At 46.9% G+C, this 16,426-nt stretch overlaps 1 protein-coding gene across 1 annotated transcript in view; it reads right to left on the reverse strand.

Annotated features, from left to right (window-relative positions):
• Nucleotides 1–805: 805 nt before the first annotated feature.
• Nucleotides 806–16,426, reverse strand: part of CEP89 (centrosomal protein 89) — a 64,072-nt gene continuing 48,451 nt past the window's right edge. The window contains exons 17-19 of the mRNA XM_029925563.1: nt 15,170–15,259; nt 7,599–7,768; nt 806–1,157 (exon numbers count right to left, since the gene is read on the reverse strand). Of these exons, the coding sequence (XP_029781423.1) occupies nt 1,034–1,157; nt 7,599–7,768; nt 15,170–15,259 (384 nt within the window). The 3' untranslated portion in view covers nt 806–1,033. The remainder of the gene's footprint in view (nt 1,158–7,598; nt 7,769–15,169; nt 15,260–16,426) is intronic.

The following is a 16,426-nucleotide window of genomic DNA, read 5'->3' on the forward strand; positions in this document are numbered from 1 at the left end:
CTAGGTTACCACCTCCTGGACAGATTATATGTAGTTTTAAATCCTGGTGAGTCTGCCTACCTCTGGTAAAATGAAAATAAACTGGAATTGTTTAGCCGTTGAACAAATTTAACAAAACGTAAAGCAGTGGTGATCTCCTATCTCGGCTTCCCAAGCAGCAATCAACGTCTCCACCTGATGGGAGGCTGGGGCCGGCCGGTACGCACGCCTGAGTCCAGCCCGGCTGGTGTGCACGCCCGGGCAGAGGTGTAGGCATGTGTGCACGCCCGAGCGAGGGACCAGCAGGTGCACAGGCCTGAGGCGAGGCGGTGCCGACGTGCACGCCCGAGCCAAGGCGGGCCTGAGCCGCGAGGGTTCTGGGATTCTGCCCTTCATACCACTGTTCAGGGTCCTGTGCAGCCTGCTGTCCCGCATTTCCCTGCCATGCCGGAAAGCGGGGTGGCGTTGCCACCGGGAAGGGCCAGGGGACCGTCCTGGGGGGCCAGAAGACCTGCCTGAAGAGGTGGCACAGAGGCATGAACCCCGGCCCCTGGCATCCTTCTTGGTGGTGGCAGTGAGACAGGGGCCCCACCTTGGTGCCACGTGGCCCCAGAACGCCGCTTTCCAGGAGGATAAGGAAGGGGAGCGGGGAGGGGGCAGAACCCACGTGGAACTTACTTTGCGAAGCGCTAACCCGGCGCCCGGGCCATCCCAGGCTCCTCGCCTCACCCCCCACGGGGCACGCAGCCCGAGTGCTCCCGGCTGCGGTCTAGGGGCCCAGGGCCAGGCCAGCTCACCAGGTCGGCTGTTACACCCAGGGGACACGTACTGGCAAAAATCAAGTTTAATACTGTATTGTTTAAATAAAGCAAAAAATGGAGTAAATGTCTGAGACAGTTTGTTTCCACGTGGCCCCAAGGGGGAGAATCGCCGTAGGCGGGAGCTGCCCTTGCCCTGTGGCGCCGGTCCTGGGAGGGCTGCGCTCAGGCCGAGCAGTCCGTGTCCCGGGCGGGCTGTGGGCAGGTGGCGGGAGGTGGCTTCACGTCACCGTCCGTCACGCCTCCCCGACGTTGTTCCGCGTGCCGGGCCTCTCCAGCGTGGCCTGCAGAAGCTCTCGGATTCTTCCGTTTTCCTTGGAGGTAGACTCCCAAACGACCTCAAGCATGTCTTCAATTTCTCTGAGAGAAATAAACAGAAAATAGCATAAGGAGAAAATGACAGAGTCCTTGTGACTCCTCCAGTAGGAAGGACTCAAAGGGAAGAGTGCTTACCGTCAGGGAACAGGTCCCCCTGGGCCTGGGCCCCAGGCAAGGACCCTGGAGTCGAATGAAGCACTGAGACCCCTGGAAATTGAAAAAAAAAAAACAAAACAAAAAAAAAAACAAACCAGGCACAGGCTAAAAACGACTTCTTACCTTTCCTGTCTACGTTTTGCCTTTTCCTTTATTTTGGACCTTTGCTCTCTATAGAATTAACAGGTATAAGAATAAAATACAATGGCTGCAGCGGGTGACCTACGGCACCGCGGCCTGGCTGTGGGCACCCACACAGCCTGAACCCTGCACGCCTCTCCTGGGCACATTCACCTGTCCCCACGGCGACCTGGCCGACACTCAGGAACCTGTCGTAGCGCCATCTGCAGAGCCAACGATGAGCCTGGACATCCCCCCCTGGACATAAAGAGTTAGTGTGGGGGTGAGGAGGGGACCCTGGGGGGTGGGGCTTGTAATCGAGGACACAGAGAAGACTGGCCTCAACAGACCACATGCTGGGAGTGAGCCCCCGGAGGGAACCGAGATGTATGAGAAGAGGAAAGGGTATGAAGGACTCTGTGACAGGAGCCATGTGGAGTGCGGAGGAAATAGGGCCGGCAAGGTATCCGTGTCCTCACAGGGCTGTCGTCCACTGGAGGAGCATGCCAGGGTACCAGCTGCCACCACAGGACGGTGGACCCCATGGGGGATGGAGGGAGACAGAGAGACTGGCCTCAGCCTGAAAAGGCCAGCTCCCTCACGATGTGGCCAGGTGGTTATGGAAGATGCTAGAAACTGGACTACCAAGTGGGCTGAGCACTGCTGTTTAAGAAGGAGGCCAGTGACATGCCCACTTGTCCAGGGTCACTGCTCCTGTTAACAGTTGCTTCCTTCCAAGCCCTCCGAATGCTCACTGAATATTGAGCTCTATTTAATTATTTCTGTTTCTGGGGGCTCCTGGGTGGCTCAGTCAGTTGAGCATCTGACCGCTCAGGTCCTGATCTCATGGGCTCACGAGGGCTTGGATCAAGGCCTGGGTCAAGCTCTGCACTGACAGCGCAGCACGTGCTTGAGAATCTGTCTCCTCTCTCTCTGCCCCTCCCCTACATGCACTTCTCTCTCTCTCTCTCTCTCTCTCTAAAATAAGTAAAGAATAAAGATTAGGACATCTTTAAGAATAGGAAAGAATAAAGACTAAACTGAAGGCAGGGCAGGCAAGAGATTGTGGGTATTGGTCTGAGGACAAAAGCCCGTGCCAGAAACCCACACTTCTGTAGAACAGAGACTGGGTGCTGGGCCCGTGCAAACGGGGGATGACAGAAAACCCCGGGCTTGCTCATATCCGCATTTCTCCTCTTCTTCCTAGACACCCTCGGAACCACGTGCCCCACAACTGGGCAGCTAAGTGCAGGCACATGGAGGACCCTCGGAGGAAGCAGGGCTGGGCAGGAAACCTGCCGATCTTCCAGAGAAACCTGCTCTGGGGGCCTAAGTGGCTCCTGTGGGGCTGGCGCCGCTGGCTTGCTCTCAGGCAGAGCTGGAGTCTGAATCTCTATCGCTCCCCGGGACGGGGCATCCCCACACCTGTGTGAAGGGAACCACGAATGAAAAGCCATTTTTGAGACAATTAGAAAAACAAGCTCAATGGATGGGTTAAATAGTACAGTGGACACAGCCGGAGAGAGAATTAGTAAATTGTAATATTAAAGCAGAGGAAATCACCCCAGATGCAGTTCAGAAAAATATGATATTGAGAAGTTAGTTATACATTACAAATGTAATAATAGCATTGTGGATACTTTAAAAGTCTTTCCATAGGGTTTTATTATTTATTTATTATTTTTTTAAACATTTATTTATTTTTGAGAGACAGAGAGAGACAGATCATGAGTGGGGGAGGGGCAGAGAGAGAGGGACACAAAGAATCGGAAGCAGGCTCCAGGCTCTGAGCTGTCAGCACAGAGCCCGACGTGGGGCTCAAACCCACGAACTGTGAGATCATGACCTGAGCCGAAGTCAGACGCTCAACCAACTGAGCCACCCAGGGGCCCCTTCATAGGGTTTTAAAAAGCATTACTATAGTATAGCCTATTTTAAAAGTTATTGATAAAGTTAAAGTGGCTCCAGGTTGGAAATATTCTTAGAACCACAAAGAGAAGCAAATACAAATCTTTTCTGGAGAAAAGCATCCTTAATCCTGAACCTCAAGATTCTCCAGATTAAATTCAGCCAGATATGAATTCATAGTTAAAAAGTTACAGTACATAGAAAGAAACAAGCCACGTTGGGCGAGAGCAAAAAAAAAACAATTAAAAAAAAGTTTATTTATTGAGAGAGCAAGGGTGTGGGAGTGGGGGAGGGGCAGAGCGAGCAGGAGAGAGGGTCTGAAGCGGGCTCTGTGGTGACAGCGGAGCCCGGTGCAGGGCTCAGACCCACGGACTGGGAGATCATGACCTGAGCAGAAGTCCATACCCAGCCAAGCACCCCGAAAACAAATTTAAATTCCCCCAAATTTCAGATATTGAAAAAATAACTATGAACGAAATGCTTAAATAAAAAAAAGTATTTAAAATAAGCAAAGACCAAGAATTTATTTTAAAAATGGGAAATTTAAAACATAAGGCACACGGAGGATTCAATAAGAAGATGTAACACGTATTTATTTAATCTGAGGTCCAGAAGAACACTTAGAAAGAATAAGAGGAAACGATCTATCTTAAGAGATAATGGCTTATTTTAAGAGATGAGAATTTTCTAGACTAAGAACACAAAATCACAGATACAGAGAATAACTTTTATCAAGTAGATAAGTAAAAAAAGAACCTTATAGTTAAACACTTAACAATGAAATTGCAGAATGCAAGAGACAGAGGAGGTCTTAAGAGTCAAAAGAAAAGATGATCAATTATTTTTAAAAATGACAGAAGGCTTACCAGACACTTGTGTTTTGACTTGTCAAAACAGACGCCTTAAACAGAGAAGATAACGGAATATGCTGAGAGCAAAGGCTGTTAAAGTAAAATCCTGTAGTCGGCAAAAATTCCCTTACAAAAATGCAAGCACAGAAACTAGAACTTACTCTACACTTACTAAAGAAAACTTTTTTTACACATTTTATTTTTTTTAATGTTTATTTACTTTTGAGAGAGAGTGAGAGAGAAAGAGAGAGAGAGAGAGAGAGAGAGGAGAAGGGGCAAAAGAGGGAGGGAGATGCAGAAGCTGAGGCAGGCTCCAGGCTCTGAGCGGTCAGCACAGAGCCTGATGTTGGGCTCGAACTCATGAACTGTGAGATCATGACTTGAGCCAAAGTCAGACGCTTAACCGACTGAGCCACCCAGGCGCCCCTAAAGAAAACTTCTAAATGATGCATTTTGCAAAAAACGAAACGAATCTGAGAAATAAGGTCTGGATGCAAGAGAGAATATGTTAAAAGAAAAACCAAGTTAGTATGAACATTTTGAGTTTAGTTGAGCAGAAATCGGCTCGAATCAGGCAGTGTCCGGCCTGGCAGAGAGAAAGAAAGGAGCTCCGAGGAGCTGTAAGGAATGAAAGACTTTTCCAGGCATACGGAGCAGCAACGAGGAAGTTCTACGAGGCAAAAGTGGGTTGGTTATTGCTGTAACTTTTCTTTAGGGGACTGCAGGGCCCTGAGGCAGAGGTCCTGGGTGATTCTTGCTGGATTAGTTTAAGATTCCCTTTCTGGTAGAGCCAAACCTGTGATCAGGTCAGGTCTTGGTCTGGTGATGTGGGACTAGTGTAAGTGAGCCCATTTGGGGCCTGTCACCTTATCTATGATAATTAGGAAGTAAAGAAATTGGTAAATCAAAATAAAGAACTATAAAAAAAACTAGCAACATTTAATTGGGGACCTAAAGATAACCCGATAAAATAGATCTTTGTTTTTCACTTTCATCTCCAAACTGGGGGGAGGAAATACAGAGATATTCATTAAGTTTAGATATTTTTCAAAGTTTATTTTGAGAGAGAGGCAGAGAGAGAGACAAGGGAGAAAGTGGGGGAGGGGCAGAGAGAGAAAGAAAGAGAGAGAGAATCCCAAGCAGGGATTCTCTGACCCATGAACTCTGAGATCAAGACCTGAGCCAAAACCAAGAGCTGGACACTAAACCGACTGAGCCACCCAGGTACCCCGATCAAATTTAGATTTTTTAAAATGTTAAACAACCATGGTAAAATTTCAAAGGTAACCACGAAAGCACAGAAATAGAAGGTTAACTTTCAAACCATTTAAGGACATATAATGGAATAAGGGACAAAGCGAAAAACAAAATTCCATTTTATTAATGCAATTCTTTTTCTTTTTTTTTTTGAGAGACACAGAGACAGAGCATGAGCAGGGCAGGGGCACAGAGAGAGGGAGACACAGAATCTGAAGCAGGCTCCAGGCTCTGAGCTGTCAGCATGAAGCCTAAACCAGGAGTTTGAATTCACAAACTGCGAGATCATGACCTGAGCTGAAGTTGGTGCTCAACCAACTGAGCCACCCAGGCGCCCCTATTAATGCGCTTCTAAACCTCCTGTGCAGCATGAAATGTGGTACTGGCCCAACTTTCTACAACGTAGCTATTTATGGTGGTAAGAACTTCTGTGACTACAGAAACCATGGATAAGACCTCATTCTGCCTTGCACTTCAGAAGCATCTGGCTTAGGGGCTGTTGGGTAAACTTCCAGCTCTTGATGTTGGCTCAGGTCTTGATCTCAGGGTGCTGAGTTCAAGTCCCATACTGGGCTCCATGCTGGGCATGAAGCCTACTTAAAAAAAAAAGTGCTGATTCACAGGGACACATGTACCCCAATTTTCATAGCAGCACTTTCAACAATAGCCAAATCATGGAAAGAGCCTAAATGTCCATCACCTGATGAATGGATCAAGAAGATGTGGTTTATCTATACAATGGAGTACTACATGGCAATGAGAAAGAACGACATCGGGCCATTTGTAGCAAAGTGGATGGACCTTGAGGGTGTCATGCTAAGCGAAATAAGTCAGGTGGAGAAGGACAGATACCATATGTCTGCACTCATAGGTCTAACAGGAGAAACTTAACAGAGGACCATGGGGAGGGGAAAGGGGAAAAAGAGTTAGGGAGAGAGAGGGAGGCAAATCATGAGAGACTCTTGAATACTGAAAACAAACTGAGGGCTGAAGAGGAAGAGGGGTGATGGTCATAGAGAGGGGCACTTGTGGGGAAGAGCACTGGGGTTATATGGAAACCAACCTGACAATAAACTATATAAAAAATAAATAAATAAAAATAAAATAATCAGTAAAAAAGGAAGCATCTGGCTGGTGGAAAATAGATAACTGTATTCTGTATGACATCAAATGTATGCATCCTTCTAGAACTTGAGGAAAATCCCATGAGTGTATTATAATTCTTCCGCATGCATCCGTTACATTCCAATCTGTCAAAAGCAGCACAGCCATTATGAAAAGGCAGACCCGCCACGTGGAGGACCACCAAGTTCAACGTGAACTTCACAGAGCACGAGACACTACTGCCGACACTTCTCTATCCTACGTTTAAAGGAGAAAGTAGAACAGACTTAGTACTTCACACGCACAGACAACATAATATACCCATAATCTTGTGGTCATGCTTTTATAAGGGGAATGAGTAGAGACTTTAAAGTCCTCAGAATTGAGGGGCATCTGGCTGGCTCTGTTGGAGGGGCTTGGGACTCTTGATCTTGGGGTCGTGTGTTCAAGTCCTACACTGAGATTACTTTAAAAAATAAATAAACTTAAAAAAGAAATCCTCAGAAATGAAAAAAAGAAAAAGCAGAAATAAGGCACTTAATCTAAAATAAAATATCTCAAGAAAATGAAATAAAAGTATCAAAGAGAGAGAGACAAGAGGGGAGTACAGTTCAAGGCCTGGGCTGATTTCAGAAGTCCAATATTCAAACAATGGGTTCTAAGGCGGGGAGGGGATCAAAGAAAATGAAGATCTGGGAGGCGACCCTCCGCACAGCGACCGCAGTTACCACCGCTGGGTCGCAGGCTGGCACGCTGCTGAGGGAGGCCCTTCAGTGCTGCCACCACCGCAAAATGGGGCTCGGGGAGGTGAGCGGTGTGTGTTCACTGACCTGACCGAGGTGATCATTTCACAAGACACACATGCCTCAAAGCATCACACTATATACCTCAAACTTACACAACCCTGCATGTTCACAGCTGGGGGGAAATTTTTCAAAAGAAAACGAGCAAATAAAAATCAAGACCAATATTACATTCAGATAAAAGTAAAACAGAAGCAACAGACACAACAGGTCCAGAGGGTCTTACTAGAAAATTCTAGCAAACATTCAGAAGTGAGCGTGGTGGGGGTGCTGGGCGGCCCTACCTCTTCTGCTGCAGCACCTGGTCCAGGCTCTCCTGCTTGTCCCGCAGCACCCGCTGGAGGTGGCTCATCTCTTGCTGGTACTGAGCCTTCTTGTTGGCAAAGTCTTTCTGCTGCTCTGTGAGCTGGTGACGGATGTCGTCCACTTTCAGTGCTGCCTGCTTCTTGTACCCCTGGGGGAGGAGGCGGCACTCTGTGAGCACAGACACCTGCCCGTGGCCCCACGGGGCGGCTTCCCGGGTGGACACCCTCCCATTTGGGCCGTTAGAGCCACTGAGACGATGAGTAAACCTCGGATAAGCCTGATCTGGGAGGGCAAGGGTCATAAAAGTCATATAGGGGACAAAAAAAATGTCAAGTGAAATAATGCTAAATTTCTAGTTTGCATCGTGCCTAGTTTTTAGAGGCTACACATAAAAACACACCAACCTGGCAAGGCCTGTGCACTCTACTGGTAAACAGATGACAGAGATAAAAGCCTGGTTCATTTGTTTCCCTTCTACATTTTTACTGTATGGTATTTAAGGTCACGACTTCTCCCTGAGCATTTCAAAACCTGGTGTCACGTAGATTCCAACTTGCAGTTCACACGGATTCGGTGCTGTTTACAGATGGACAGTTTATACATTTCCTCTGACCCAAGAATTGGTTTACGTCTCTGCTTTCAAATTTCCAGGTGAAAGATTATTTTTTGATTTCTGATTGTTTATCAATTTCTGGTTTTCATCTTCTTGTTCAGCAAATGCACCTTATTTCTACTTTAGGGGTTGATTTTTTTGGTAGCCTATCTGCAATCAATTATTCTGTGTATATCTGTACATAAATAAACCTTATAGATTACATTGTTAAGTCTTCTATATCCTTAGTTACTTTTGTTTAATGTCTTGACCTGTCTTGGACCAAGAGAAGATTCAAGCTCCTATGATTACTAAGTTTCCATTTTCCTTTGTATGTCCTATGGTTTATACTTTATAGATTTGCTGCTGTATTATTTAGTGTGCAGACATTTATAGCTACTGTATATTATTAACAGCACTCTTTAAAATTCCCACCCCCCCTTTTTTTTTGGTCTCACTTAGTACTTTTGGCCTGAACTCTATCTTGGCACATATAAAGACTGTACCTTTTTTTTTCTTTCTGTTTGCATAAATCTGGATTATCTTTACTCATCCTTTTATTCATAACTCTTCTGATACACTTTGTTTTAGTCTGTCTCTTGGCTCCATCGTGGGATACTGTTTGCTTCATAATCCAACCTAAACAACTTTCTTTCTTTTTTTTTTTAATGTTTCTTATTTATTTTTGAGAGACACAGAGAGACAGCGTGAGCAGGGGAGGCTCAGAGAGAGAGGGAGACACAGAACCAGAAGCAGGCTCCGGGCTCTGAGCCAGCTGTCAGCACGGAGCCCGACGTGGGGCTCGAACCCACGAACCGTGAGATCATGACCTGAGCTGAAGTCGATGCTTAACCGAACGAGCCACCCAGGCGCCCCAGTTACCCACACACATTTTTTTTAATTTTCTGAGAGACAGATCATGAGCAGGGGAGGGGCAGAGATAGGGAGACACAGAATCTGAAGCAGGCTCCAGGCTCCGAGCTGTCAGCGGAGCCCAGCAGAGCCCGACGTGGGGCTCAAACCCACAAACCGCGAGCTCACGACCTGGGCCAAAGTCAGATGCTTAACCGACTGAGCCACCCAGGTGCCCCCCACATACATTTTTAAAGACTTTAATGTAGTCCTGTTTTCTCTGTTTTTACTGTTGTGATACTATTATTTAGGACCGAATCTCTTTTGATTCCTGTGGTGACTTTTATTCTCCTGCTGTTATATTATGTGTCCTTCCTCCTCTCATTTATCAAAAGTGGATAAACCTTTTCTTCCCCAACTTAAATATGCTTAAGCCCCTCCTACTTGAGTTTTCATCTTGCAACGATATCCTTTGGACTCTTAGTTATGAAATATGAACAACCAGCTAGTGTGTCCTACCTTCTACCTTCCTACCTCCTAAACCTATCAGTTTTTCCTCGGTTGTATTATTTTTACATTATCAAAAAACATTTACATTTCATTCCATCAGCTTTGCTGAAGTCTTAGTTCACAGTTAAGTATATCTTTTGTTCACTGCCAGTACTGTTCTAAAATTTGCACCATTGTTTCTTTTATTTTGTTTTTTATGTTTTATTTTTGAGAGAGAGCACAAGGCCAGGGGCTAGAGAGAAGGTGTGACTGAGGGTGAGGCAGAGAGTGAGGAAGAGAGAATCCCAAGCAGGCTCCAAGATGTCAGCATGAGCCTGATGCAGGGCTCATCCAGGAACCAGATCGTGACCTGAGCTGAAATCAAGAGGCGGACACTTAACTGACTGAGCCACCCTGACCAATTGTTTTTTTTCTTTTTTCTTTTTTTTTTTTTTGCCCAATCATTTCTTGATTGGCTGAACTCAAGCTGATTGATCTTTAGGAAAGATTTATGGGGAAAATGTGCCCAGAGTCCTTACACAGTCAAAACTGTCTAAAGGGTAGCTTGGTGGGATGGAAAGAGCCTTGGCTCAGACTCCGCTTCCCCGGATATTTCTAGAAGGCATTGCTCTGCTCTCGGCATTCAATGCTGCTGCTGAGAAGTGTGAAGCCAGCATGGTTTTCTTTTTCGTGAGTCTTGGTCCTTTCCTGGGTGTCCAAGGAATCCTTGATCTTAAAGTCCTTTCGATGTAGATTCAAGTCTTTGTTTCATTTTCTGAATCGTGGATCTGAGCTGTTTTGATTCCTTTTATGGGGACTCTTAACAATATGCATATAGGATCTCTTATCCTCTCTACTGGATTCCTTTTTTTTTTCTTTCTTCTACTGGATTCTTTTTGCATCTTTATTTCCGCCTCTCTTCCTTTCCCTTTCTCATTTCTGTCCTTTACGTCCCTGTTGTGCTTTTCGGAGAGGTCTCTCCGCGCCCTGTGATTCCGTCTACATTTCCCTTCCCGCCCCCTTCCCCCCACATCATCCGGGTCACGCGTGACATCAGGGCCAGTTCACAGCCTCCTTTGTCTGGCGCTGTTTCCGCTTGGTGGGATCTCCTCCCAGCTCTGCCGGCTCCGTTAGGTCTTAGCTCTCTAGCTGCCTCCCTACCTCCTTCCTTATCTACCTACGTGCCTATCAATTCCCCATCAAGTATAGTTGATCATTTTGATCTTTGTGGCAACATTGTTTCTTAGAGAGAGACAGACAGAGTGTGAGCGGGGGAGGGGCAGAGAGAGGGAGACCCAGAATCCGAAGCAGGCTGCAGGCTCACAGAGCCTGACATGGGGCTCCAACTCACGAACAGTGAGATCATGACCCAAGTGCAGCAACATTATTTCTGATATATTTTCATCACACACAGGACAATTATACTTCTTTTTTTCGTCCTTTTTCTTATTTTGCCTCTGGAGGCTCCTGAATTCCTCTGGGCTGAGATGAGGTTCCTGGGAGCAGACAAGTTGGGTCAACTTCCAGGCTTTGCACGCTGGCTCTCTAGCGGCCCCTCTAGGATCCTCTGAATCCAGCCGGGCTCAGAAGGGCTTCGGCCTGTGGCCCCCGCTTCCCTGGCCTCCAAGGTGCCGTCCTCACTTCTGGGAGTCTGACTTTGCCGGGGTTTCCTGAGACGTCATCCCCGAATTTTCTCAACCTTTTCTAGGTCTCTTCTCTCCACTTCCCCAGAGACCTGCCCTGTCTAACCCGGGTCCAGCTCTCACGTGTCCTCTCTGGGTGGCTGAGGGGACCCTTTTTACTGTCTTATTTTGAGGAACAGTACTGAGACACATTCCAAACGCAAGGTCAAGCCCTGACGATCAGACCTCTTCTGGAAACAGAAGCCAACAGAAAAGCCAGAAGAACCCACAAAAATCAATGGTTGCTCATTATTACCCAAAACACTTCTATTTAAATTCTCATTGTTAATAGTATGGTATATTCCTTCTAGCCTTTCTGGGAGTTGAAATACTGTTTTGTATACTGCATTTGACCGTTGAATTTTTAAAACTGTAAAATATATTATTAAATTAATTCCCCCAAAGGTTATTGACTTTATTGAATCCTGCATGTCAGGTGCTATTTGAGGGGCCTGGGATATCCCAAGTGAACAAAACCAGAAAAAAATCCCTGCCCCCGTGGAGCTGACAGTCTGGTTAGGGGGACAGACAACTGCCAATAAACATAATACACAAGTTATGTGCCTGTCGGAAGGCGATGCTGTCTATGGAAGAAACATTAAAGTAAGGTAGTGAGAATGAAGGGTGTGGAAGAATGGATGACCAGCCACCGTAAGTGGTCACGGTGTGTCTCCTGGATGTGGTGACGGGCGTACGTTTGGGGAGGGGAATCTTGGGAAGCATGTATGGATAGTTTAATAACAAAGCAAACACCATGGAACTGTCACCTACGTTAACAGAATATTAGCAGTATCCTGGGAGTCCCATTGTCCCAACTCTGCAGAGGTACAGCTGACCCTTGAGCAACACGGGTTTGAATTGCATGGGTCTATTTATATGCAGATTTTAGATAAATACGGTATAGCACTATAAGTGTATTTTCTCTTACTTACAATTTTCCAAATATTTTTTCTCTAGCTTACTTTATTATAAGAATACATTATGTAACACATATAACATAGAAAATGCATGTTAATTGACTGTTTATGCTATTTGTAAGGTTTGTGGTCAAGAGTAGGCCATTAGGAGTCACATTTCTGGGGAATCAGAAATTATACATGGATTTTCAACTGCGTGGGGGTGGGCACCCCAACCCTCCTGCATTATTCAAGGGTTGACTATAATCATTAATCTCATTTTTGCTAAAATCTGTTCCTTACCTTTAATTTTTAGTTTTATAATCTAAGTATGCCCAAACCCATTTAATTTGCCTACTTTAGGCTTTATACAAATGCAATCATATTGCAGGTGCTCATTTCTGTTGTGTTTCTCTCACTCAATATTAGGCTTGTGAGATGCACCCCAATACTGTAAATATAAGATACTCATTCTCATTGGTATTAGTATTCCTTTACAAATACATCACAATTTGTTTATGTGTTCTGCTGACGGGCACGAGGTTGTTTTGTTGGGGACAATTATGAACAGCGCCGATGCGACCGTCCCCTCATGTGATTTCGGGAGCACACACGTGAAGTCTCGCTATCCGGAAAGGATACGGGAGGGATGGCTGGGTGGCAAGCTATGTGAACGCAGGACTTTACTCACAGTTTGAACCAATCTGCTGCCCCAGCAGAAAAAGTAGAAAAGTTCCCACTGCTTCGTGGCATTGCCAAATGCTCTGTATTGTCAAATTTCTTTTTTTTTTAATTTTTAATGTTTATTTATTTTTGAGAGACAGACAGAGAGCATGAGCGGGGTAGGGGTAGAGAGAGGGAGACAGAACAGAAGCAGGCTCCAGGCTCTGAGCTGTGAGCACAGAACCCGATGTGGGGCTTGAACTCACAAACCGCAAGATTATGACCTGAGCTGAAGTCGGACGCTTAATCGACTGAGCTATCCAGGCGCCCTTATATCATCAAATTTCTTAATTTTTGACCTTGTAGGTACCAAATCGGTAAAAACACATTCTCATCATTTGGCCACTTTTAAGATTTTTTTTTTATAACTAAAAACAATGTTTATCTATTTTGAGAGAGAGAGAGAAAGAGAGCACACATGCTCATGAGTGGGAAAGGGGCACAGAAAGAGGGAGAGAGGGAGCAGTCAAAACAGGCTCCATGCCGTCAGCGGGGAGCCCGATGTGGGGCTCGATCTTATGACCCTGGGATCAGGATCTGAGCCGAAATCAAGAGTCGGACACCTGGCTGAGTGAGCCGCCAGGCGCCCCACGCGTAAGACCTACTCTTTGTCTCTGGTGCTCCGCAGTCTCACTAGTGTCTCTAGACACACATTTCCTTTTCTTTATCCTGCCTCGTAGTCAGATTATGACACATAGGTGTACTTGGAGATTAAACCTACCACATCCTCATTTACTTCAAAACTGGGTCAGGAATAAAATTCCTAGGAAACTAAGTCATCTCTAGGAATCTCTGTTGACATTTTAGAAGTCCACACAACTCCAAAAGCGATCTGGTTAAATTAAATCACTGCTACTGTCAGAAGCCACAGGATTAAGTTCCCCTGAGTTCTGCGGGGGAGGACTAATGCCTAATGCAGGTATTTCCAACTTTCCTGTCAGCAAAGGAGCCCTTTCGTCAGAGAGCATCGCGCCAGAAAGCCCACGTCTGGGGACAGGAAGAGAGCGGCCCCTGCTCACAGACGGGACGGGCTCCCTGGCCCTGTGGCGGGAGCCCCCCTCCCACAAAGGCCACGGCCCATGAAAAACGAGAGCGGGGATGGGCTGGTGGGTAGTTAGGTGGAGGTGATCTCGTCTGGGGAAGGCCCTGAACCCAGACCAGGGTAGCTCAGGAATGTTGCACGCGGCGGGCCCTACTGGGAACCGGAAAGGCCCTTAGGCAGCATCTCTGTCTGTATCACTTGAAAATCAAGATGGACAGGCCATGCAGCTTCCAAAAACTTAACATTTGTGTTATTTAAGCAATACTCGTGAAACATAGGGGAAAAGTCTATTCTTTGCATTGGGACACATATTTGGGTCTGAGTGACTGTAAGTTAAATTTTATTTTATTCATAAATTTTATCAACATATATACATGCTGTTCACCCACTACTATACTTATTTACACAGAGCTAGCCAATGTTTCATTTGTCTTAGTTTGTGAATTTTCTGACATAGTAAATGTCATCAGTCTGTTTCTCCTCAGATCAGGCCCTTAAATCATCATCCCAGAAGTCCTAGATCTGATTCCCCACGGATCGGGCTACATTCCCCTTCAAAACCCGCAGGCTCCCTGCCTTGCACCCAGGCCTCTGGCCCGCCGGTCCTCTCCCTGCCCCTGGCCACACCCCTGCTCCCGCTGGAGAGAGAACGGTGGCTGGTCAGGCTGTGCGCAGCAGGCGCAGAGGGAGGACGGAGGTCGGGGAGGGGGTGGCCTGGCAGGGTGAGCTGCGACAATGGCAGCGACTCCCTCGGGCAGAGACACCAGAGGGTGCGATTAGGATCAAGCAAGAGACGAACAGGTCAACCCTGCTCTCTAACTGAACCAATAAATGCCGGGCTGGAGGAGAAAGCCTGCACACTGACCTCAGGATAGAGCCTGGAGATTTTTCCATGTCTTTTTTTTTAATAGTTTATTACCAAGTTGGTTTCCATATATCCCCAGTGCTCTTCCCAAGTGCCCCCCTCCTTGACCATCACCCCGACCCCTTTCCTCCTCCCTCTTCAGCCCTCAGTTTGTTTTCAGTATTCGAGAGTCCTCCATATCTGAAAACAAAACAGAACAAAACACCAGCTGCATGGTATCTTACCGTGCACATAAACCGGTTTATTTAATGAGTGGGTTGGTGCTCCTTCTGCCCCTGAAGCCCAGTAATGCTTTACTCTGCAGAGGACACGTGCAAAACGAATCCTTTTGTTAAACGTGGAGACCTGACGTTCATAAGCCGTTGTTTCCATTTGACACGGAACTTCTGAGGCTACACGGCCACTTACCTCGACTCTTTCCTCTAACCTTCCTAAGCGAATGCTGCCTTCTGTGATCTTGTGGAGAGCTCCATCCTTCTCACTTTCTAAACATTTAGCCTAAGGAGGGAAGTGAAGAGAAAAATACTAATCTCTTAGTGAACAGAAAAATTAAATTAGTAATTCTTCTGTAAAGAATCTTTCTTGCTCCTGACAAGTCATCTCCGCTCTGCCACTTGTCCTGGCCAGGCACCCGTCTGAGTCCCGACCCCCACCCCCAACAGCTGAGGAGGGGCAGGAACCCACAGTGGCAGGCTGGGCGCCCCGCCTGGGCACCAGTGGATGATCGAGCCCCTCAGAGCAGGGGAATGCGCGAGGTTGGACGCGTTTTCAGCACGCATCTCTATTCTGGCGGGACGCACCGTTCCTTCAGTCACCCCCCAGGAATGAGCGCCGAGATGCAAACTCACTTTTACGTTGACTATTTGAATAATTACAAGACTAAGGGTAACATGATGCACAATGCCATTCACCAAACCAAAGGTGACGGCATTGTATCTTAGAGGGATGTCGTTTGCAGCTGAGTGATTTAGATTAATATCCACATGGGACATGTACTACACACCATAAATTATTTCAAATGCTAAAATTAAAAAAGCAAAGGTGCGCACAACTTGATTTCATTTGATTTCCTTTGGAAAGGAAAAATAAGACACAGAACATTAAATAACTTCGCCACATGGAAAACCCATCCTAAATGTGGGACTTCAAATTAAGATGCCCCTTTTGGGGCACCCTGGGGGCACGGTCAGTTAAGTGTCTGATTCTTGATTTCGGCTTTGGTCATGACCTCACGGTCGTGGGGTTGAGCTCTGAGCTGGGCATGGAGCCTGCTTACGATTCTCTTTCCCTCTCCCTCTGCCCCTCCCTGCATGAGTGGACCTGCACGCACATACTCTGTGTCTCTCTCAAACATAAAAATAAAAACTGAAAGAAAAAATTAAGATGCCGCTCTCAGGACAGGGTAAGGCGGGGACACCCGGCCCACAGCCGCAGCCAGCACCACCCCGGACCCCGGCTGGAGGGGCCGGTCTCGGGCTCCCAGGAGCAGGGCGCCTGCAGGGGACAGCAGTGCCTGCGCGTACACAGACGTCCCTTGTGGCGGGCAGGGCTGAGGCGGGACGGGAGCCTGCGTGCCCTGCTCCGCAGACCAGATGGCTTGGCCTTCGCGGTGGTAGTGACACGTGGCCGCTGGGTCCCCGTTTTTCAGCAGGCCTCCGCTCTGCA

Source organism: Suricata suricatta, chromosome 16, assembly GCF_006229205.1.
Source record: "Suricata suricatta isolate VVHF042 chromosome 16, meerkat_22Aug2017_6uvM2_HiC, whole genome shotgun sequence".
Classification (NCBI taxonomy): Eukaryota; Metazoa; Chordata; class Mammalia; order Carnivora; family Herpestidae; genus Suricata; species Suricata suricatta.